We start from the raw sequence: 23711 nt of genomic DNA on the forward strand, positions 1-23711 counted from the left end.
GTATTATATTTAACTTATATTTATACTTTATGTAATGCTGTATCTTTTAATCATCATTTCTTCTTATGCACTAACATCAGAGATAGATACGTACACTAATTCTCAAGTGGAGCATCAGAGGAAAAATGAAGCAGTGCAGGAAAGGCCAGGGTTAATACCCTGATGGGACAGATCATCCAAGGCTTAGGTTGGACAGGACTCTGCTCTGCCACTGTAGGAAACTTGTCAGGTGCTGATATTTTCTGGGCAGTTCAGATCCTGGAGCTGAGGCTGTCCTGCCAGCTGGATACTCTGGCTCTGTGAAAGACAGAATCAAAATAGACACATGATTGTGTGCATGCTCACCAGTGGCTATGGGGACACCAGTTATTTGTGGAATGACCCATGACTTTCTTTTGTACTCTGTGACCTATGTCAAAGTCACCATGAGCTATAGAGCAGCACTGTGTTCCTGGGAATGCTTATGATCAGGCAGGGACACTGCAGGACTTACAAATGTTTGATTAGCAGTGATTGCAGCTAAACTTAGTTCTCCTTGGGAAGCATATGGCTGTAACAGATGGTCTAGGAAGGTGCAAATCACATAAGCAGGACTTTTGTTTCACATTTGCTGAGTTTCCTGACCATTTATTAATGGAAATGTGTGTGTGTGTGTGTGTGTGTGTGTGTGTGTGTGTGTGTGTGTGTGTAACCAGGATTGGAATGTGGAATTCTCAGAGAGTCCCATGCTGTGGTTTAAGCATAGTTCATGCTTATGCTATTATTTGCAAGGGATCATATATTGATGACTTAGCTGGAAAGAGACTGTAAAAGCAAGCTGGCTGGTCCATCTGACATCTAGCTCAGGAAGAAATGATAAAAACACAATGGGAGGATCTGTCTAGGACATAATAAGTTTATGCTCTGTCTTTGACATAAAGGTCATACCCACTCAGAAAGAAGTAGGGCTACAATTGTTGCCTCATAAATAAAAATGTGTTAACTTTTGGAGCCAGCTCAGATTCCCAAGAGAAGAAAGCATAGTTCATGAAGTAGAAATAAATGAGTCAAGGAGCACAATCTGGCACACTGAAACAAAAGGTTGTGGAAGAAGCAACAATGGCCCGAGTGACAAGAGAGTGATAGCATGAACTTAGATACTTCTACTAGAGAATGATGAAGGGTATGGGATGACTGCTGTGGTAAGCTCAAATACTGCTGGTTTTGCCTGTGAAGGAACTAAAGATGAGGGATTTAAAAGTTTTCCCTAGAGTCCTTCAGGTGTAGTCACAGAGCTTTCTCATGCACCATCCAAGCAATGCCCACTGTGTATCTAGTCTCCTTCCTTTTCAGTGTAAAAACAACTACAGATCTCTACCATCCCACCCCCATTCTTCCATGAGGGTTCTATTGGTAAAATCCTATAGTTGAGCCTTTCATAGCCACATTGGTTTCTGGTTTTCATCAATAGTTTGCCTGTTCACCACTTTGGCTACCCATCATTTGTTACACTCCACATCAAGCACTTTGAAAGACCCACCCTGAATGGTGGTGCTCTCCCAGTCACAGTTCACAGCTGAGAAGAGTGAGGCTCAGACTAGAAGATGCTTTGTGCATGAGTACACACTCTGTACATTCTAATGAGAATAGCAAACCAACATCTTTCAACTCAAAGCTGCCTTTTGTTCTTTAAAAAATAGGTGTAAGACTGTTCACTGGACTCTGTTACTGAAATGCAAATTGAAGTACTTGATTTGGAGGAAGTCTCAGCTGGTGGGCTGTTGGAGGACTAGAGTGTGCTGCAGGCTTCATGCTAGGCTTTTGCCTTTGTGAATATGTAGCAATGCACATTATTGACCAATAAAGTGTTATCAAGTGCTGGACTGATTGGGTTCAAATAGGCAGGTCATTGTGGCTTATAATTAAGGAATTAAACCCACTCAATATTGATAGGAGAACACTCCCTAGCAAATTGCAGCAACAGCTCTTGCTTACTTCCAGACATTTAAATGGTGTTTTAATTTGTCTCTTGGGTTTAGTTGCCCTCTTGTACATATGAATTTGTGCCAGGATATAGAACCTGCTTTCTTACTTGAGTTTCCTTGCAGAGTAAGTTAGGAGTGGGAAATCCTCAACATTAGAACTATGGTACTGACAAGAATCCTACTGGTATGGGATGGTTTTGTCAAGTTGCCATCCTCCAGCCTTGTTCACATTCGTAACTGATGGAGGTACTGACTGAGCACCTGTAGAGTTGAGTGACTCTGATACCCAGAGCCTATTCTTCCATTATTCTAGAACTTTGATAAAATAGAATCAATGCAAAGGATCACCAGAAGTAAAGTGTAAAAGAAGTTGGTAATCACCATACAGAGTGTTGGAGAGTATCCCCTTCCATTATATTCTTGCCAGCAAAAGAATAAGGTCTAACATATTGTCAATATGGTTAGGTAGCTGAATAGTGAATGGCCAGGTAAATGTCAACAAGTAGAATTTGAAACAACAACAACAACAACAACAACAAAACACAACCTGAAGACACCATACTCCACGCTGTGCTCTTTTGTTCAATTTGACATTGAGCACATAACAAACTATGTTCATAAGTTTCCTCATGAATAAAATGAAAGCTCTTATAATCAAGGTGATACATAAGTGATCCATATAAATTATGCAAAAAATCTTGAATATGGATGGCCAATACAAAGCTAGCTCCTAGCAATATTCCAGAACCCATAATCATTCAGTCATAAATAGGAAGGGTATCATGGAAGCACCCACCCACCAAGCTGAGCTAATGGAAGTCATTGTCTTTCATGATGCAGCAGTGATGAGCCACTCATGTGCCATGAACAACTTTACATGCATGTCCACACAAGTTGGCCCTGTTTGTCACAAAGCAAAAACAAAGATATGAAAGTGAGATGGGGACTTGGAGGGAGAAGAATCAATAGCAGTAGGAGGAGGATAAGAGAGGGCTGCAAAAGTATTATTTATGAAATTGTCAAATTATAAATTAATATAAAGAAATGATTGATGAGAACATTGTGTATACCAAGCACTGTGCTAACATAAAAGAAAGAGAATGGAATACAGGTTTCGTGTGTGTGGGGGGGATTAAAGTTTTCTTCTAATTATAACATATTATAGAAGTGGTTTTATAGAACATATGATTAGTAATGAAGATATATTTTCCAGCTCAATTTGGTGTACATAAAGTATTGTCTTAATTAACAGTAACAGTTTTCAATTGCTCTTTGTGAAATATAATACAACATCACAGACAATGAAGCATTCTTTAGGGGGAAAGGTCCATGAAGTTGAGTCAAAGATCTCATTCCTTACTGTCCCACCAGACAGTAAAGCACACACATATCACAAGGAATTGTACAATGTTGTTCATTGCTGAATCCCAGTGTTCTGTTTAGATCTGGTGTGTTTGGGTCTGTAGTATCTCTTTAATACATGCATACATCGATCTAGTTTATTAAACAGCACAAAAAAGTATTAATCTAGGTTTATATGAGAGGCACAAACTTACACCCACACCTATAAAGGCAAAATAATCAGTATCCCATTTACAGTGGGGTACTTCAAAAACAACAAAAAATGTAATAGTCATTGCAATGGCAGTAAAACTGAGATGTGCTTCACAAATTGAAAGCACCCATATGATTATACTGTTTCAGTATCACAGTTGAATGCTTGTTATGAATTATTGGTTAGCAGAAAGTCTGTTCCCCATCTCACATCATTCATAAAGTCCTGTGTAGTTGAAGTGGCTCCCTTTTCAGACTCTGGATCTAGTCAGCTCCTAACTGCTATACATTAGGTTGGCAATTGAATCTATAAAAATGAGGATCATTAGAGTTCATGGAGATGCTCATGACTTGGCCGGGATCTCCTTGCTGGTCCAACCATCTGTTTAGATCTCTGGAAACCCTGCTGTAAGCTCCTAGTTTATAATTCTTTAGATATGATTGTGCATTGAATGTTTGTCATCTCCAAAACTGGCAATAAACTTTAATTACCATAATAGTGTGAAGTGGGACTTTAGAAGGCAACAGAGCTAAGACTTTACCTTAGGAGTATGATAGTTACCACTACAAAGGGGCAAGTTACTGTTCCTTTTGTCATGTGGACATCACAGCAAGAAGTTCTTTGCCAGAGAGGGACCCTTTGATGTTGAACTCTCCAAAAATCTGGAGCCAACAAATTCCTGTTCACTAGAAACTGCCCAGTAAGTGGTAATGTGTAATTGTAGCATGGAACACACACACACACACACACACACACACACACACACACACACACACAAAAAAAAAAAAAAAAAAAAAAAAACCTTCACATACTCAGCTGTGGCTCAACAGAGGTCAACATTCCTATCAAAGCAAGTCGTAAGTGCAGTGAAACCAGTCTTACCCAAGACTCATAGTGTTGTAAGTTCACATCTTGGCCTTCACTTAGCTTTATTTTTGGGACCAAGTAGCCCTTCTGTTCCACAGAGTATGTGGATAGGAAAATTTGCCTTTTGTAATGTCTCACAAGATTTCACACACAGAGAAAGAAAAAATAAAGGCAAAAAATAAAAACAAATAAACAAACAAAAACCAAAACCATCCTTGTTCTTCAGGAATTCCTGTTGCTACCATATCATTTACACTGATCAAGTCTATGCTTCAATCCCACAAGTCAAAAACATGTGGATTACAGTTGGAATTTATTTTCCAGTGTGGCTTTGCTTTATTGCTTCTTGAACTGTTGGGAAGAAAGTAATCATTTGATTTCAAAGTAACTATCCATCTTTACTGAAAGCAGGCAGAAAATGAACAGTGTAGTTGTACAGCCATTTTTAAGCTTAACATCATCCTACTTGGAAATCTAAGTTTTGAGAATTTTATACTTAAAAACTTTATTCTTTATTCACCATTTCCTGGAAAATAGGAAGGACAGGAATTTTTGCTTTATTATTATTATTATTATTATTATTATTATTATTATTATTATTAATTTAAGCTCAGATTCATTTACCTGCCCAAGGCAAAAAATTCCAGAAAAGGAGTGGTAGTGAATGTAGAAATAACTAAATAAGGCCCCAAATAAGGCTCGGGGACATCTGACGCCAGGGCTCTGCTCACTGGTTCCGAATTTGGTGGCAGGATCCAACACACCCAGACACTGCTAAGGTCCCAGTAACAGTCTCAACTCCATCCATGAGAAGAGGACAGACATCAGAGTATTGGAACTGTTTGCATCTACCAGAAGGTAACTTTGGTCCCATACCCACCAGGAGAGGAATAGACCCCTGCTACACCCATCAGAAGAAAGGATGAGAAGAGGACAATTTAATGTAAAAGCACATTCAACAACAGACAACCTAAAATGACCAGAGACTAGGAAGACCTGAACATCACAATGAAATGAAGCAGAAGAGAATGACCTTAAAAATATTTTCATGAAAATGATAGAGGACCTCAGAGAGGACATGAGAAAATCCCTTAAAGAAATGGAAGAAAAAACAAACCAAAAAATACAAGATATCAACAAATCTCTCTAGGAAAAAGTTCAAGACTTAAAAGCTGAAAGAGAGACAATAAAGAAAGCACAATCTGAGGGAATGCTGGAAACAGAAAAGTTGGGTAAATGATCAGGAACTACAGATGCAAGCATAACCAACAGAATACAAAAGATGGAAGAGAGAATCTCAGGAGTTGAAGATACACTAGGAGAAATAGACTCATCAACCAAAGAAGATCTTAAGTCCAACAAATCCCTAACACAAAATATCCAGGAAATACGGGATACCATAAAAAGACCAAACCTAAGAATAATAGGTATAGAAGAAGGTGAAGAAATCCAACTCAAAAGCACAGAAAACATATTCATCAAAATCATAGAAGAAAACTTTCCCAACCTAAAGAAAGACATGCCAATGAAAGTACAAGAAGCCTACAGAACACCAAATAGACTGAACCAAAAAAAAGGTCTCCTAGCCACATAATAATCAAAACACCAAACATACAGAATAAAGAGAAAGTATTAAGAGCAGCAAAGGAAAAAGGTCAAGTAACATATAAAGACAAACCTATCAGAAATACACCTGACTTTTCCATGGAAACTCTGAAAGCCAGAAGGTCCTGGATAGATATTCTACCTACATTAACAAACCTCGGATGCCAGCCCAGACTACTATACCCAGCAAAGCTTTCATTCAACATAGATGGAGAAAACAAGATATTCCATGACAAAATCAGATTCAAATAATACATACCCACCAATCCAGCCCTACAGAAAGTTCTAGAAGGAAAACTGCAACCCAAGGAAGTTAACTACAACCAGAAAAATATAGGCAATAGATAACCCCATTTTACCAACAGCCAAAAAGAAATAATTTTACAACCACCACCAAATCCAAAACCAACAAGAATGAACAATCAATGGTCATTAATATCCCTCAACATTAATGGTCTTAACTCACCTATAAAAGACACAGATTAGCAGAATGGATAAGAAGACAGAATCCATCCCTCTGCTGCATACAAGAAACACAGCTCAACTTCAAAGACAGACGGTACCTAAGAATTAAAGGTTGGGAAAAGATTTTTCCAATCAAATGCACCCAAGAAACAAGCAGCAGTAGCAATCCTAATATTCAACAAATTGGACTTTAAACTAAAATCAATTAAAAAGATTGAAGGAGGTCACTTCCTACTCATCACAGGAGAAATCCATCAGGATGAAGTTTCAATTCTGAACATTTATGTCCCAAATACAAAGGCATCCACGTTTGTAAAAGAAACATTACTAAAACTCAAACTACACATAAAACTGCACACACTTACCTTGGGAGATGTCAACACCCCACTCTCACCACTAGACAGGAACACCAGACAGAAACTTAACAAAGAAACAAAAGAACTAATAGAAGTCATGGCACAATTGTGCTTAACAGATATTTATAGAACATTTCATCCAAATAACATACAATATACCTTCTTCTCAGCACCACATGGAACCTTCTCTAAAATCAACCACATACTTGGCAACATAGCAAAACTCAAAAGGTACAAAAAAATTGAAACAACCCCCTGTATCTTATCAGACCACCATGCTTTAAAGTTAGAATTCAAAAACAACACGAAATGCAGGAAACCTGTTGGAAACTCACGGAAATTAAGTAACACACAATTGCACAATTCCTGGGTCGAGGAATAAAAAAAAAAAGAAATTAAAGATTTCCTAGAATTCAATGAGAATGTGGGCACAACATACCCAAACTTATGGGACACTTTGAAAGCAGTGCTAAGAGGAAAGTTCATAGCCCTAAGTGCCCACATGAAGAAACAGGAAATTAATCACACTGGAGAATTATCATCACAACTGTAAGCTTCAGAACACAAAGAAGCCAATACATCCTGGAGGAGCAGATGCCAGGAAATAATCAAATTGAGGGCTGAAGTAAATAAAGTGGAAACTGGGAGAACAATACAAAGAATCAATATAATGAATAGTTGGTTCTTCGAAAAAATCAACAAGATAGACAAACCTTTATCCAAACTTACCAAACAGCAGAGAGTGAGAATGCAAATCAATAAAATCAGGAATGAAAAGGGGGACATAACAACAGACAGAGAGGAAATCCAGAGAATCATGAGGTCATACTTTGAAAACCTATATTCCTCAAAATTCAAAAATCTAAAGGAAATGAACAATTTTCTGGACAGATTTTACTTACCAAAATTAAATCAAAACAGATAAAAGAGATGAAGGGAATACAAATCTGAAAGGAAGAAGTCAAACTCTCACTATTTGCAGATGATATGACAGCCTACATAAGTGATCCGAAAAACTCTACCAGGGAACTCCTACAGCTGATAAAACACCTTCAGCAAATTGGCAGGATACAAAACTAACTGAAAAAAATATTTAGCCCTTCCATATACTAATGACACATTGGTGGAGAAAGAAATCAGAGAAACATCACCCTTTACAATTGCCAAAAAACAACATAAAATACCTTGGGGTAACACTACCCAAAAAAGTGAAAGACCTGTACCGTAAGAACTTTCAACTGGAATCCAGTTGCAGAGAAGGACGAGTGAAGAGCAAAGGGGTCCAGACCAGGCTGGTGAAACCCACAGAAACAGTTGACCTGAACATCGGGGAGCTCTTGGTCCCCAGACTGATACTTGGGATATCAGCGTGGGACTGATCCAGACCTCAAGAACACAGTTTTCAGTGAGGAAACCTCAGAAATCTATGTGACCTCCTGCAGTAGTTGTACTTATCCCTAGCATAGATGTGGACTCTGGGAGCCCATTCCACTTAGAGGAATACTCCCTGAGCCAAGACACATGGGGGTGGGCCTAGGCCCCATCCCAAAGGACACGATAGACTCTGATGACACCCTATGGAAGTCCTCACCATCCAGGGGGAGCAGAAAGGATATGCGATAGGTAGGGTTTTAGTTGGGGTGGGGGTGGTAGTAGGGGAGGAGGTAATGGATAGGGAACTGGGATTTTCATGTAAAACAATCTTGTTTCTAATTCAATAAAAAAATCTGCAAAAAAAAAGAAAAAAGAAAAAACAAAAAAAGACCCCAAATAAGAGAAGTCTTTCTTTTGAATTCCAGGTGGCCCTGGAGGGTCTCACACTCAGATGGGGATTTTCCAATATTCTTTCTAGTGGGAGTGGGCAGCACTCTCTCACAGGGTATGAGTTGAGCTCAAGGAAATCCAGGGTTGGAATTCCGTATTGTATTTGGTTCATATAAGTGACCTGTGAAGGTGCTGCTGGCATTGGGTTTTGTAGAATGAATGGCAGTTGTAGCTTGTCATCCATGCTCACATAGTCTTTGGGGTACGTGTGTGTGGGGCGGGGGTGAGTGGGTGTGTGTGGTGTCTCAGCAGAGGAAGATCATCAGCTGAATTTTAAACATTAAGAGGTCAGTAAATAATGTAAGTACTCATATCACTCATTTTAGGGGGAAAGAGAAATTTCAAGATATAAAACTTTGTTCTTTTGCCCTTTAATCTGAATCCAAGAACAGCTGCTGAGAGTATTTTATGTACAGTGGGAAACTCTGTACTTTTCTCTGCCCTGTTTGCTTTCCTCTGTGACACATTCTTTCCTCCAATGTCTTCTTCCTCCTCTTCCAATCCTTTTCTCCTTTCTTTTTATCAGTTAAAGCCTTTACCTTCCTCATACACAAAAGCAGTCCCTGACATGGAGAAGTAGATACATTTGGGATAACTTAAGTGTACATCCTCTTATAGCTTACTCAGAGATACTCAGAGTATGCTCATTGTGTAAAGCTAGAAGATAATAGAGGACAACTTTTCAACTTGTGCATTAGGTTTTTTTGTTTTTTGTTTTTTCTTTTTTTCAATTTGGTGGTATCATGGCTTGAACCCTTACAGAGACCAGGTAACTTTTCTGTAACTCTGACAATTCTCTAGTCCATTTTGAATTTTTGTTTTGACATAGGGTGTAACCAAGTTAACCTTGGCTGGTTTTGAACACATTATATAGCTCAGGCAGGCATACAATTGTCTTGCTTCTGCCTCCTGAGTAGCTAGGATTATAGATCATTATCACCAGGTCTGCCCACTGTGTATTAGGTTTATGAAGGATGCAGGTCATATCCTTTTACCATTTGTGGGTTCCTTGTGCCTGTTCATGAGAGGAAGAAGAGGCATAGATGCTATGAATAGGTCCCTCTAGTTTGATGGGGAAACCTGCACAAAGAGAGTAGGGGATCCAGGGTAAACTATTTGAACAAATAGCTTTGCTTAGAAGAGAATGGTATTCCATTTTGGATGTCAAGAAGAGGGAGAAATGTTGGGATATGCACACATGGACTACCCTCACCGAAGGAGAGAGAATATCAATGGGGCTACATAGGCAGGTGAAATCTCAGTGGTATTCACCACCAGAGTGAGTGTCTTGTGATTAGTGTACCTTCCCTTAGGAATAAACATATAACCTCTTGTTTGGTGACACCTGCTAAGTGTCCTGTCCTGGGATGAACAGTGTATTATGGGGCTTTGGGATCTTCAGTGATGACAAATGGTACTCTATGATCTAGTCTGCCAATCTGATCTAAATTATAGGATATTTGTCCTTAGAGACCTGTCTAATGTCACTGTATTCCACAGAAACCACTGAGAAAGCCAGTTCTCAGCACAGCTAAAATGCCATCACCTTTTTCACTGCAGTCCCTGTATGTGCCAGGTTGTAGGATCCTGGCCTGTTTGGTCTTCTTTATACACAGATTACTCCCACTTGATTAGTGTGGATATGCCCTTTTTTCACAAGAAAAGCTACAGTTATAAAAGATGATGGCACCTCCCCCAAAAGGAAACAGATTATGCTTCTTTGCCAGCTGTCCCTCTTGGCAGCAGACGGTTCATGCTGCTCTGACCTTCAGAGTATTCACTCCATCCATCCTCTTACACATTGTTGGTCTGACTTACAGATCAACCAGGCCATGAAAAGGAAAGGAAGAAGAGGAAGCATGGGAAATAAAATCAGGGATCTGAACACAGGGGAGATTCTGTTTAAAAGCCATGTCAACATGAATCCAACAGGTCTCAATGGAGCTGGAGTAGGACTGTGATTTTATTTCCTCCTAATGATGTACAAATTAGAGCTGGCAGGTCTTAGTAGCCCTGCAGGCAGCATGGGATCTAACATGGTCTTTGATTTCTAGCTACAGAAGTGTGTGCTTGGATGCTACTGAGCATTGAAAGAACACACTAATCCTCTCGGTCCTTATTTCCAAGGGACTCAGACACCATGAACAGTTTTTATTTGCTGTTTGAGCAAATTCCTTTCTTTTTAAAGCTCTTTTTTTTCAATCATGCTTCTATTGGTTGCTCTTCCTTTGCTATGATAAAGCATCACCATCAGGACAGCTTATAGAAGAATGGATTTATTTTGGCTCGCAATTCCAGAAGGCTAGAATCCATCATAATGCTAGGGACAGCATGGCAGCAAGCATCAGGCCTGGTAGCTGGAGAAGGAATCTAAGAGCTCACACCCTCAACCACCACTTCAAAGAAAGAGAAAGAGAGGAAAAGCTGAATGTTGGTGAGGGTTTTTACTTTCAGAACCCGATCCCAGTGACATATTTCCTCCAGCAAGGTCACATTTTCTAAGTCTCCCCAAACAGTGCCACTAACTGGGATCAAATGTTCAAAAGCCAAAGCCTGTGGGTAACAATTCTCATTCCCTCTCCCAGTTCTTGGGTGTCTCCACTGTTACGAAAGTTGGATAGTCATATTGAGAGACACAAATACCTCTTTGGAATCCCATCATTCTCACCAGACCATTTACAACCTTGTCTTCTCCCAAGGACCACAATCTTCAAGTGGTATCACATGAAATTTATATTTTAACCTGTGAATTTGGGATAAACACAAGCATTCAATTCCCAATAAGGAAATACTAAGACACTGTCTCTAATTTTAGGGCATTAGTCTGTAGCATACTTACCACAGAATTTTTCTTGGGGATTAAGAAAAACACATTTAAAGTGCTTTTGGAGCTACAAAGTATGTCTTATAGACATTATTGTTAGCAAGTAATAATTGTCTTGCATAAATTTGACATTCTTTATCTTCAAATAATTTCATTGTTTTTCACTCTAAAGTTGTGTGGTAAGCATTTATAGGCACACACCCATTTCATGCACAGAAGACCCTGGGGAATGAATGCAGATAGGTTTCTTAACTTTAGTGCTTGTTTGAATTAAACTTAGCATTGAAATATTGCTTAGGGATTATGAAATAGAACACATTGGAGCTCCAACATGATGTGGTTCACTAAAGTGCTTCTCAGCAATACAATTAGAATGTGACATTTGCCTAAAATTCATTCCTCAGATCTCACAAGATATGGTAGCATTTGCAGGAAGTATGGATGCTATGAGCACTTAGGGAGGCTTCGTAGAAAGAAGGCTGCCTTCTCTGGCTTATTCATCATACTCTTATTCCTGGATGGAGGTGAAAGGACTCATAGAATTGACATGTGATCAGATAGAGAATTTTGCAGGCACTAACTTCTAGACAGGAATACTGCTCACAGCTAGAGTGACTTTGCCAATGTCATACGGCTTATAAGACATTGAACAAGGTTCTCTTGAAACACAATTTACTCAGTGAACACAGATCTTCCTGTAGTGGGTGCTCATTAATTTGGGATCTTAAGCTTTGGCAACTATAATGTGGGTTAGAACCACAGTATTCCCAAGGCCAGAAAGATACATGATGGGACTGTGTTTGCAGGATGGTTCTGAAGGTTACAGCCTCCTACTGATTTCCTTCCTGTTTGCAGAGAGCAGCAACCTTCATTCGGCCTGTGTCCATGAGAGTGCTGTGCACAGTCGAGTCTTCCAGATCTTATACAGGAATGAAGAAGTTCCCATAAATGACGTCATGCTCTTCCGGGCTCATTTGCTCTTAGATGGTGAGAGGGTAAGTCTTGATCTCCTTCTAGCCACAAGGAGTTTTCTTTCCTGACTAACCATTCCCTCTCATTGCTGGATTCAGGGTGAGTGAAGAAGCTACAGATCGATTCCGAGATCTGGTAAGAATTTATGGTTCAGATAGTCACCTGCTTCTGATATATTTGCTTTTCTTCTTATTCACATGCCTGCTCATTCCATTACCCCTTGGTCACATGCAGTCACTCCTCACTTGCTCGAGTATACTCAACAAGTGTTCTCGGGTGTACTGTCCAGAATAAATGGTTTAGATTATCTGCTCTTTGCAAGCTCTTGGTTAGGTCACTGGGTAAGGCACAGAAGTGAAGACAGTTTTAAGGTCTCTTGACTTCAAGGGGCTGATAGCTCAGTTAGTGATCAAATTTATAAGTATGTGTCTTGCTTAGCAAAAGCGGCTATAGCTCGGAGGAAATCAAGTGGCTTCACGAATAGAGAAAGAACTTTGGGATGACAAAGTTCTGGAAATCATTCAAAGAGTACCTCCCTTTAAGAAGCGTGTACTGGAGTCCATCAAACAGAGAAAAGGGAAGAACCCTGCCTGCAGAGAGGAGGAAAGCCAGACTAAGTTTAGAGGCCGCTGCACATTGTTTGTTTTGATAGGAGCATGACTAAAATGTTTTCATTTGTTAAATTAACATATTTTGAAGGCCTCTGGAGTCTATTGTTCTTATTCCCTCAGTCAACAACTTGAATCTTGTTGCTACATTCTGGCTGATTATTTCACAATGAAAGAATTCATGATGTGAAGAATGCCTCTACTTTAAACAAACATAAGAACACTCCTGCTCAGCGAGCCCCTACTCCATGTTATACAGCAGACTCCTATTGAACCTTAAATGTTTATTGGCTTCCTGTACACATCTCTTATGATCTATGTAGTGAGGCTGGTCCTGATTTGCTACTCATTCCTTACTCATTAACCGAAGTATCTATCCAGCCAAGGGCTTATGAATACTCACAAAGTGTGTGCTGTATGCTGGAGAGAAATTAGCCTATGGAAGAGCATGCCAGGTGCTTTGGCACTGCTGTTTACCTAATAAATGCATTAGTTATCTAGGCATTATTCCATCTCAATTGCATCATAGTCTCCTGCCCTTATCAGTTTAGAGCCTCTCATTTTCAACCCTGTGAGTTACAGCATGCTAACATTGAATAGAGAATGTGTTTCTTAGGCCATATTCTTTCTTTTTGCATGTCTCCTTGCCTTTCTCTGTAAGCGAATATTTATTATTGTCTTACAGATAATCCATATGATAGGAAGAAATGTTTCCACTAATCAATATGTTCCGAGTAGTAGTTGAATAAAGTGAACAGGAAATGTCTTTAAAACAACATTTGGGATGAACATATTAGCTCTTTTCAAATGTGTGTCTATTGATTTATGGAAGTCAAAGCACTACTTATAGCCAGTGGCCAGATGCATGTAGCAATATTGTATATGCCACATGTTTGAATGATGGGTGACTTGCCAAAAAATACATTATGGAAAAGAAGACTCAGTCTTTACAGTGAGGCCATGGATGAGAAGTAGAACCAAGTACACTGAGAACTAACTAGAAGACTAAGGAAATCTGATGGAATGTGTCACAATAAATACAAACAAAGAGTGGCTGTGGAGACCCTCTGGATATTTTATTCATATATGCTGTAGTGACACAGAAGATTTAGGTGTACTTAAAAATATATAGAATAGGAAGAGGAAGGAACAGAATGATTCAGAGACAATAACAAAGAAAGGGAAGGAAAACCATTCCCAAGGTAAATACACCAGAAAACTATGCACTATGAACTATGGACTTTGCCTAATGGTAGTTCACAAGTGGAAGACCAATTTCCCAGCAGTCAAGGCAAACAAGATGTACAGATTAACAAGAAGACACCCAGCCCTGTGAAGGAGAGAAAGAGATTTCAGCAAAGAGTGATAATGAACAAAATTGCATTAGATAGCAGTGGTTATCAGCCTGTGGATCATGACCCCTGCCAGGAGTCAAACAACCCATTAATAGGGGTCATATAAGACTATCAGAAAACACAGATATTTGCATTCTGAATCATAACAGTAGCAAAATTACAGTTATGAGGTATCAACAAAAGTAGTTTTATGGTTGGGGGTCACTGCAACATGAGAAACTGTATTAAAGGATCACGGCATTAGAAAAGTTGAGGACCACTATTATATAGGAATAGAAAATATCTAATGGGAGATTCTTTTGTACACCCATATGACAAAAGCATCTGTTTCCACCAATGACTGGATGAAGGCTCTGTGATGACAGTTGGGGTAGTCACTAATCTGATCACAGGCAATGGCTGGGTCAGGCTATATATCCACTATTGCTACGAGTCTTAGCTGGGGTCATCCTTGTAGATTAGTGGAATTTCCCTTGCCTCAGGTTTCTACCTGACTCTGACATGCCCCTCTCCTAGTCTCTTTGAGTACTCCCTTCTCTGTTCACCCCTTTAACTGGATTCCTCAAGTTCCCATCCCCATTTGCCCCCAGTCCATCAAGGAAATCTCTTCTATTTCCCCTTCCCAGGGAGATCCAGGCATCCCCTCTTGGGTCCTCCTTATTCCCTAACCTCTCTGGGTCTGTGAATTGTAGCATGGTTACCCTTTCCTTTACAGCTATATCCACTCAGGAGTGAATGTATACCATATCTATCTTTCGCTGTCTGGGTTACCTTATTCAGGATGACTTTTTTCTAGTTCCATCTATTTGTCTTCAAGTTCTCTGGTGTCCTTGTTTTTTTTTTTTTAATTTATTTTAGAAACAACTTATTTTACTGATCAGTCCCATGATTCCCTTGCCCTCCCAGACTCCCATAACCCCCATCAACTCCCTCCAACATATCCCCCCACCCACTCCCCAAGGATAGTGAGGCCGTCCATGGGGGAATCATCAAAGTCTGTCACATCATTTGGGGGAGGGCCTAGGCCCTCTTTCGTCTATCTGGGCTGCAATAGTATCCCTCCATAGGGAATAGGCTCCCAAAGTCCATTTGTGCCTTAGTGATAAACACTGGTTCCACTGTTAGAGGCCCCATAGACTACCCAGGCCACTTGTTTTTAACAGCTGAGTAATACACCATTGTGTACATGTACCATATTTCTTTATTGATTCTTTGGTTGAAGAGCATCTAAGTTGTTTCTAGGTTCTGGATATCATGAATAATGCTGATCTGAACATAGTTGAGCAATGACAACACAAGAAACCTGACAGAAACAATTAACCTGGCTCAAGGAACTCACAGAGTCTAAACCAACAACCAAAGAGTCTGCATGTGACCAACGTAGGCCCTTTACATATATGTGACAGGTGTGTAGTAGTGTATACACATGAAAATCCTAATAATGGGAGTATGGGCTGTTCCTAATGTTTTGGCTGCCTCTTGAGACCCTACTCCTCATACTGGGTTGCTTTGCCCAGCCTTAATACAAGGGGAGTGGCTTAGTCATACTGAAACTTGCTATGGCATACTTTGTTGGTACCCATGGGAGGCCTGCACCTTTCTGAACAGAAACAGAGGGGGAGTGGATTAGGGATAGGGCAGACAGGAGGTATGGGAGGGAACAAGAGAAGAGAAGGAAGGGGAAATTGTGGTCAGGATTTAAAGGGAATTAACAAATAATAAATAAATATAAATAGAGTGTACCATGCTTCTGGAGACACCAGTGATAGTCTAATGTAGTTGAGGGAAGTGAAGTGTCTAATGAATAATGATAGGAACTAGGTCTAGTTGTATTGACCCTCCACTGGTCTTATCACCAGTAACATCTCATACGTGTTAGATTAATTCTGTTGGGCTTTTTGCTGAGTGCCTTGTAATATCTCATTGAGTCATTTCAGTGTGGTTAGGGCACTCAACCCCATTTGATGGATAAGGATGAGGAGATTTAGAGCTGTGACTTGTCTTCATCACACCACTAGAGTGTGGTAAAGCTGTAGTTTAAATGAGGAATTTACTATGTGTGTTTCTAAAGAACATGCAGGGCCACTATGTACATGCGGTGGGAGAAGGGGGTCTTCTGGGTGTTCAAGCTCAGTTGTATAGTAGGAACAACAACAACCCAACAAATTGAATTATTTGAGACTGGCCAACCCTTTTAGTATACTTTCTTATTTAGTTCATTCACTATAATGCTATAGAGTAAGTAGAATTATTTAACTCCCACGGAAAATAACTAGATTCAGGATCTACACTTATGAATTCTGACTTTAGAAGCTGCCTCCTCAGCCTTCAGACTACAGTGGACCTGGGAGAAAAGGGAATAATCGCTGTGATAAGCATAAATGTGTCTGTTGGTATCTTGCAACTATAATAGGTAGGCTTCAATAAACATGTATATGTGGGTATCTTTCAAGTAAAGTTTAGCAAGGAACCAGAGAAAGTCATAATAAGTCTCAGTCTGGTCCCAATTCCCAGAGAATTACAGCCACTAAATTTAGTACTCACAGGAAGTTTTTGGTATCCAGGTAAATGCTTGCTCAGAAGGTGGTTAGTGGGTTTACTTCTTCTATCTTATTCCCAGGGAACTGGTAGTAAGAGCCTGTGCTCCATTAGTTGTATACAAAGCTATATTTTGGTTATGCAAAATAATCATAAGAGAAATTATTTATAGCAATTGAATTCAGCAAAATGTTAGCTTTTAAGTATTTTTAAAACAACATTTTACTACCACAAAGACCTAAAGTTAAATTCTATCCATATGTTTGTCCTTGAATTTTGCTTAATTAAGAATATATTTCGAAAGAAGCCTTCTGATAGGCAATGTCTGTCCTTGTGGGATGATGATGGCAATGTTGCAAAGAAATAAAACCCAAAATAGGTGACAGTAGAACAGTTTTTTATTATTATTTTTATTAGTTCAAATTAGAAACAAGCTTATTTCACATGTCAATCCCTTCTCCCTCCCCTCCCCGCAACCCCCCACCAGCCTCCCACCTCATATCCCTTCTGCTCCCCAGGGAGGTTAACGCCAAAGTTTGTCTTATCATCCTGGGCAGGGCCTAGGCCCTCTCCCATGTGCCCAGGCTGAGAGGGCATCCCTCCATGTGGGATGGGCTCTCAAAGTCCCTTCTTACACCAGGGATACATACTGATCCACTACAAGGGGCCCCACAGAGTGCCGAGGCCTCCTCATTGACATCCACATTCAGGAATCTGGATCAATCTCGTTCTGGCCTCCCAGACATCAGTCTGGGGTCCATGTACTCCCCCTTGTTCAGGTCAGCTGTTTCTGTGGGTTTCACCAGCCTGATCCCGATTCCTTTGTTCTTCATTACTCCCTCTCTGCAGCTGGGTTCCAGAGTTCAGTTCAGTGTTTAGCTGTGGGTGTCCGCCTCTGCTTCCATCAGCCACTGGATAAGGGCTCTAGGATGGCATATAAGGCAGTCATCAGTCTCATTATAGGGGAAGGGCATTTAGGTTATCCTCTCCATAATTGCCTAGATTGTCAGTTGGTGTCATCCTTGTAGATCTCTGGAAATCTCCTTAGTGCCAGATCTCTCCTTGCCTTTAATGGCTCCCTCTGTTATGGTATCTCTCATTCTGCTCTCCTCTATTCTTGTCCCGACTCAACCTTTCTGCTCCTCCATTTCCTCCTCTCCCCTCCTCTTCTCACCCTCTCATTCTGTCAGCTCCCTCTCCCCTATCCTCATGCTCCCAATTAGCTCATGAGATCCTGCCCCTTCCCATTCTCCAGGGCCCATGCATTTTTCTCTTAGAGTACTTCTTGTTACCTAGTTCCTTTGGTGATGAGGATTGTAGGCTGGCAATCCTTTGCTCTATGTCTAAAATTCATATATGAGTGAGTACATATCATGTATGTCTTTTTGTGACTGGGTTGCCTCACTCAGGATGGTTTCTTCTAGTTCCATCCATTTGCCTGCAAATTTTAAGATTCCATTGCTTTTTTTTCTGCTGACTAGTACTCCATTGTGTAAATGTACCACATTTTATCTATCCATTCTTCAGTTGAGGGGCATCTAGGTTGCTTCCAGGTTCTGGCTATTACAAACAACGCTGCTATGAACATAGTTGAATATATGTCCTTGTTGTATGAATGTGCATCCTTTGGGTATATGCCCAAGAGAGGAATTGCTGCATCTTGAGGTAGATGATTCCCATTTTCCTTTGAAACTGCCATACTGATTTCCAAAGTGGTCTCAAGTTTGCACTCCCACAAGCAATGGAGGAGTGTTTCTTTTTCCCCACATCCTCTCCAGCATTCCTCAAAGATGCATCAATACTGCCTCTGTGACAGGACACTATTCCTATAAGTTGGAGTCCACAACAAATGAGGACTAATGTGTTCCTTAATGATAAGGCAATTAGTGGGAACAAATGGCCAGAAAATTGACAAAGTGTTTTACCTCAATCAGCAGAGTAACTGCCATTGAGTGTGGTAAACCAGTGGTATTTGCAGAATTTGCCTAATCCAACAGAGCTAACAAATGTCAGCCCTGCTGTGCCAGATCCAAGGGATGTTTTGCTTTGCTCCCCCCAGAAGCTATAAAGTCACAATACAAGTGTCAATGTGAAATTACCTGAATTTTCAGCATTTGTAACTTGTTCAAATATGTTCTTAAAAATACAATGGAGACTAAAGGAAACATGCCTGGAGATGAGTCTTAGCTTCCAGGTTTCCAATTTATGATCTCAGAAGAAGCTATTGTAAAGTCAGATTGCTGAGTGTGAAGAGATAATGAAATTGGCTCATCGTGAGTTGCAGAGGATGGCTTCAGCCAGCCAGGGAGCAGACAGGAGTCTAAACCCTGTTTCACAGGGACGGTGTTGACACTGAATGAATCCACTGAGTACAGATAATGAAGACTGGTGTGTAGCATACAATTCCCCTATAAATGTGAGAAAGGAGACTTGGGGACACCGTTTGGGGGGGCACGTGAAGATAAGCAACGTGAAGATAGCTGAAACCCAGTGATTGAAGGAGGGAGAGTTTGAGATTTAACATCGAATGTCAAAGCTGAGTCACCTTGGAAAGTAATTACTTAGCTACCTCCATTGCCAGCTTCCTCCCCTTCACTTGTGGTGGTGATGTGAGTCACCTGTGGACATTCGAGTTTAAGTTGTAACCATGCATCTTTAGACAAGTTTTGTTCCACTGAGAGTTCACTCCACCATCCTTCCCAGAGGAGGTGCTATTCAGATTTGTACTCATGAAAGGAATTCATGTCAAATTCATTTGAAAATGAGACTTAAAATGTTTAAGTGACTAAAATTTATTTTCCAGTTTTTATGATAAAAATAAGTGCATAAAGGCAATTTAAGGGAGAAGGGATTTATTGCAGCTCACATTTCAGACACAGCCCATCATGGCAGGAAAGTCAAGGTTGCAGAAACTAGGAGCAGCTGGTTACATTGTATCCACAAACAGAAAGCAGAGAGTACACGCAAATGGAGAAGCTCAGCCGGCTTCTCCACTTCATGTAGTTCAGCATACCCAGCCAGAGAAAGTCCCATCTTAAGGTGGGTCTTCTCATCATTTGACCTCACCACGGCTATCTCTCATATGCATGCTCAAAGGCTAAACAGCCCCCCATAGATATGCTTGGAGACTTAACTCTTAGGTGATTCTATATTTCATCAGCTTGACAATGGGGATTAAGCGTTACAAGACTGCTTGTTTAATAATAGTTGAAAATGTGCTTTTACCAAGCTGGCTATACAAATCCTTTGCTTCTGTTTTCCATCTAATATTACTATTCTAATAGTCTCTTTATCCAGAACTCATGTAACTCATGCAACTCATTGTCTCATGTGTAGATATTCCCAGTACACTTTATACTAAGATTTTGTTTCTCTGCTTTGAGAAACAATCAGGTAAATGTTGCAACTGGATTGCTAGTTGACTGCTGAACTCTCTTGGTCTTTGTCTTTCAGGTAGAAGATGCACTGAGTGAGGTCGAGTTTCAGCTCAAGGTGGACCTGCACTTCACGGATAGTGAGCAGCAGTGAGTGTCATGGAAATCTTTGGTCTGTACAGAGAGGTTTCTTCCTCAACCTCTTCCTTATTCTTAGGGCTTCCTCAAAGCTAGAATCCTCATTTCTCTCAAATGACTACTTACTAGTAATTTGCAATGTCCCTCAGTAGTCCCAATTTACCAGGAACTTAGGATAGACATTGTATTAGTCAAGGTTTTCTAAGGAATATGACTGATTGTGTCACACACACACACACACACACACACACACACACACACACACACACACACACAGAGAGAGAGAGAGAGAGAGAGAGAGAGAGAGAGAGAGAGAGAGATAGAGAGAGAGAGAGAGGAGATTAGACTGGTTTATGTAGTGTGGTTCAGATAGTCCAACAATGGCTGTCTCATGCTAGAGTGGCCAAGAATCCAGTAGTTGATTATTCCATCAGGTGGAATGTCTCTGCACTCCCAGTATGTTGCTGAAGTCCTGGGGTGGGGGGGGGTGATGCTGATTTTCAGTCAACACTAGAATTCAAAAGAAGTTGGAAAAAGTTGGTGTGATTACCAGTGAAAGAGTATTGTAGCAACAGAATAGGTAGATTTGCCAGCAAGAGTGAGAGTGAGTAGGCAAAAATCAAAGTTTCCTTCTTCCGTGTCCCTTTATGTAGCTGTCACAAGAAGGTGCTGCCCTTCTTGTGCAGGTATAAGATGGGTTTTCATGCTTCAAATAAACTTACCAAGAAAATCGCTCTCAGGAGTGCCCAGCAGCTTGGGTTCTAGCTCATTCTAGATGCTGTCAAGTTGACATGCTTTGCCATCACAGAATGTCTGCCAGAGCCTGAGAAACCTCATTCATTTGGAGCCAGGCTGCTCAGGTTCTGCACACAGAATGTTTCTGTCTTCTTGCCATATTAAAGAGTATCTTTTACTTGAAGCATTTTTATGTGGTACTGATTTGAGGGTTTTAGAATAATTCTCCATGTGTGAGACAATCAAACCCCTTTCAAATAATTTTTTCCTGGTTTTCTATGTGTTCACATTGAACATTTGCTAGTGTTCTTCAACTCTCTGTGAGCTGAAATCTATTTATATAAAACTTGCTGAGAAAATAGTCAGGGAGCAGTTCTCTTCCTTTTCTTTCCACTTGATCAGGCATTTTTAGTATAGGATGCCCTTGATGCACAAAAGGAGATGCAGAGGGCTTTGTATTTCTTCCTTAGCTTGCTTTGCCCTTACCTCTGTGGTTTGTAGATCAAGCACAATGAGGAAGGAAGATACAATAAAGGCCAAGAAATCACATTTGAGTGTTGGTAAGTAGTGTCATTTTTAGGTAAATCATCATTAGGTCTTGTGAGTTACTTGATGGTATGACCATTATGCACACATCCTCCCCCAACTCTGCTCTGTCTTTGAAGTCCCCTGATAAGTCCTTGTGGCCACTCGGAGACTTCTAGGAAAATATTTGTGGCAGATCCTCTCCATAGAATCCACATGTGGTCCATGTGTGCTCACATTTAGTCTCTTCAAATTCTTCAACATCTGCTTCCCTGTTCCTTTTGGAGAGCAAGAACCAGGGGATGCAGGCTAAGAGTGCCAGAATAGGTGCTGATAGTGGCAGAATTGGTGTTTCCCCCACTCTTTCCTTGGAGCTGAGACTCCCTCTCTTTACTGCTTTCTTAAGGGTTCTCACACAAAGAAGACACAGAACAAAGGAAGAACATCTACTAAGTTGTCAAGAGATCTGGTGGTGTTGAGTCATTGAGAAGAAATATGTATTAAATTGTAGCTGATAAGACCTGGTCCCTGGGCCACCAGGAGTATCCATGCTCTGACATAGTGTCTGGGCTCAACAGCACATATTTCTCCCTTGAGAATTACTTGTACATGTTCATGTGCCTGTGCACGCACACACACACACACAACACACACACACACACACACACACACACACACACACACACACACACATGCTTCTTTCCTGCTAAGAATCTTTAAGATGGCATTTCCTCTGTGATGGTGGATACTAAAAGAAGTCCGTCTACCCCTCAACATGAAAGCCCCTGCTTCCATTGTTCTCATGACTCCCTGTGTGATTTGAGATCTCTATCATCACCTCTCTAGCTGAGGCCTCTATACCTTGTGGTTTCATGAACTTCCGTCCATTACTCTACAAGGCACGCATCCAGCTGGATGTAGAACCATGCCATCAGTCATAAAATTAGCACAGAAATTATTCTCTGGCAAGGTCTTGCAGAAGTTTTAAAAAATGTGTCACAGGGAGGTTATAAATTATTTTTTTTTCTTGCCAGCAGAAGAGCAGTTAATGGAGAGCCTGATATAAGAAACTGGTCATACAAAAAAAAACGAGAAATATGGCCACTTAGGCCCAGAACTCTTCAATTAAGATATGTTGGACAAATCTCTATATTGGACATCAGGCTTTCAAGCATTCTTAAGTTGAGTAGATGTACTTACTTATTTATTCATTCATTCATTCATTCACTTTTCTTAGCAACATGTCGAAAACAAGCAAAAAGGAACAAAATGGGAGGCTGTTGTTTAATCACAGTTAGACAGGCTTGTGAAGTCCCTATATATTAGTGGGACAATGATGTCCCAGACTTTGGCCATGTCAATCGACATTCAAGGTAACAGTGATGCTGGCTGGCATCAAGTTGGTAGAAACAAGGGTGCTGCTAAATAGTACAACACACAGGACAGCTCTGTTTCTCGCCAAATCTTTATTCAGTTCCTAAAATCACTATTATTGAGATAGTGGCACATGCCCAGAACCACCATCCTATCTACACTCTCTGATTTAGAATGGTCCATGAGTACCTGCTTGCACAGGGCCAGGATACTCACCCCTACATAGCCCTGCCAGTCTCTGCACAGCTCTGAAGATAGGAAATTCTTCAGTACTTAAAGGAGTGTTTCATCTTTCTATGGGTTATCTCAGTTGGCCTTAATTTTATTCCTTGCAAGTGAGCAGAAGAATTCTGCCTGGAGTACTGCTCTTTCTGTGAGATATTAACTTTTGCTGTTATTTAATTATTTTGTTTGCTTAGTTCCTTTATAAGAACCTCAGACATTCTTCTGCCTCATCCACCAAAGTTACTTGCATCTTCTCTACACTGAGATTCCCTAGGAAGTGGGCTTCTTCTCCATAAATAGGTGCTGTCCATTTCAGAACACAGAACAGTGATCCCTTCTCTCCTTACTCCTGAAAGAGGCTTGAGTTATGCTTAATTTCTTGTTCTCACTGCCAGTGGCCGATGTCT

At 40.4% G+C, this 23711-nt stretch overlaps 1 protein-coding gene across 1 annotated transcript in view; it reads left to right on the plus strand.

The window, feature by feature from the left end:
- The first annotated feature begins 12248 nt into the window (after nucleotides 1-12248).
- Fam135b (family with sequence similarity 135 member B) overlaps nucleotides 12249-23711 on the plus strand; it is a 107374-nt gene continuing 95911 nt past the window's right edge. Inside the window, exons 1-2 of the mRNA XM_035444192.1 lie at nucleotides 12249-12455; nucleotides 20387-20457. Of these exons, the coding sequence (XP_035300083.1) occupies nucleotides 12249-12455; nucleotides 20387-20457 (278 nt within the window). The remainder of the gene's footprint in view (nucleotides 12456-20386; nucleotides 20458-23711) is intronic.

Source organism: Cricetulus griseus, chromosome 4, assembly GCF_003668045.3.
Source record: "Cricetulus griseus strain 17A/GY chromosome 4, alternate assembly CriGri-PICRH-1.0, whole genome shotgun sequence".
Classification (NCBI taxonomy): Eukaryota; Metazoa; Chordata; class Mammalia; order Rodentia; family Cricetidae; genus Cricetulus; species Cricetulus griseus.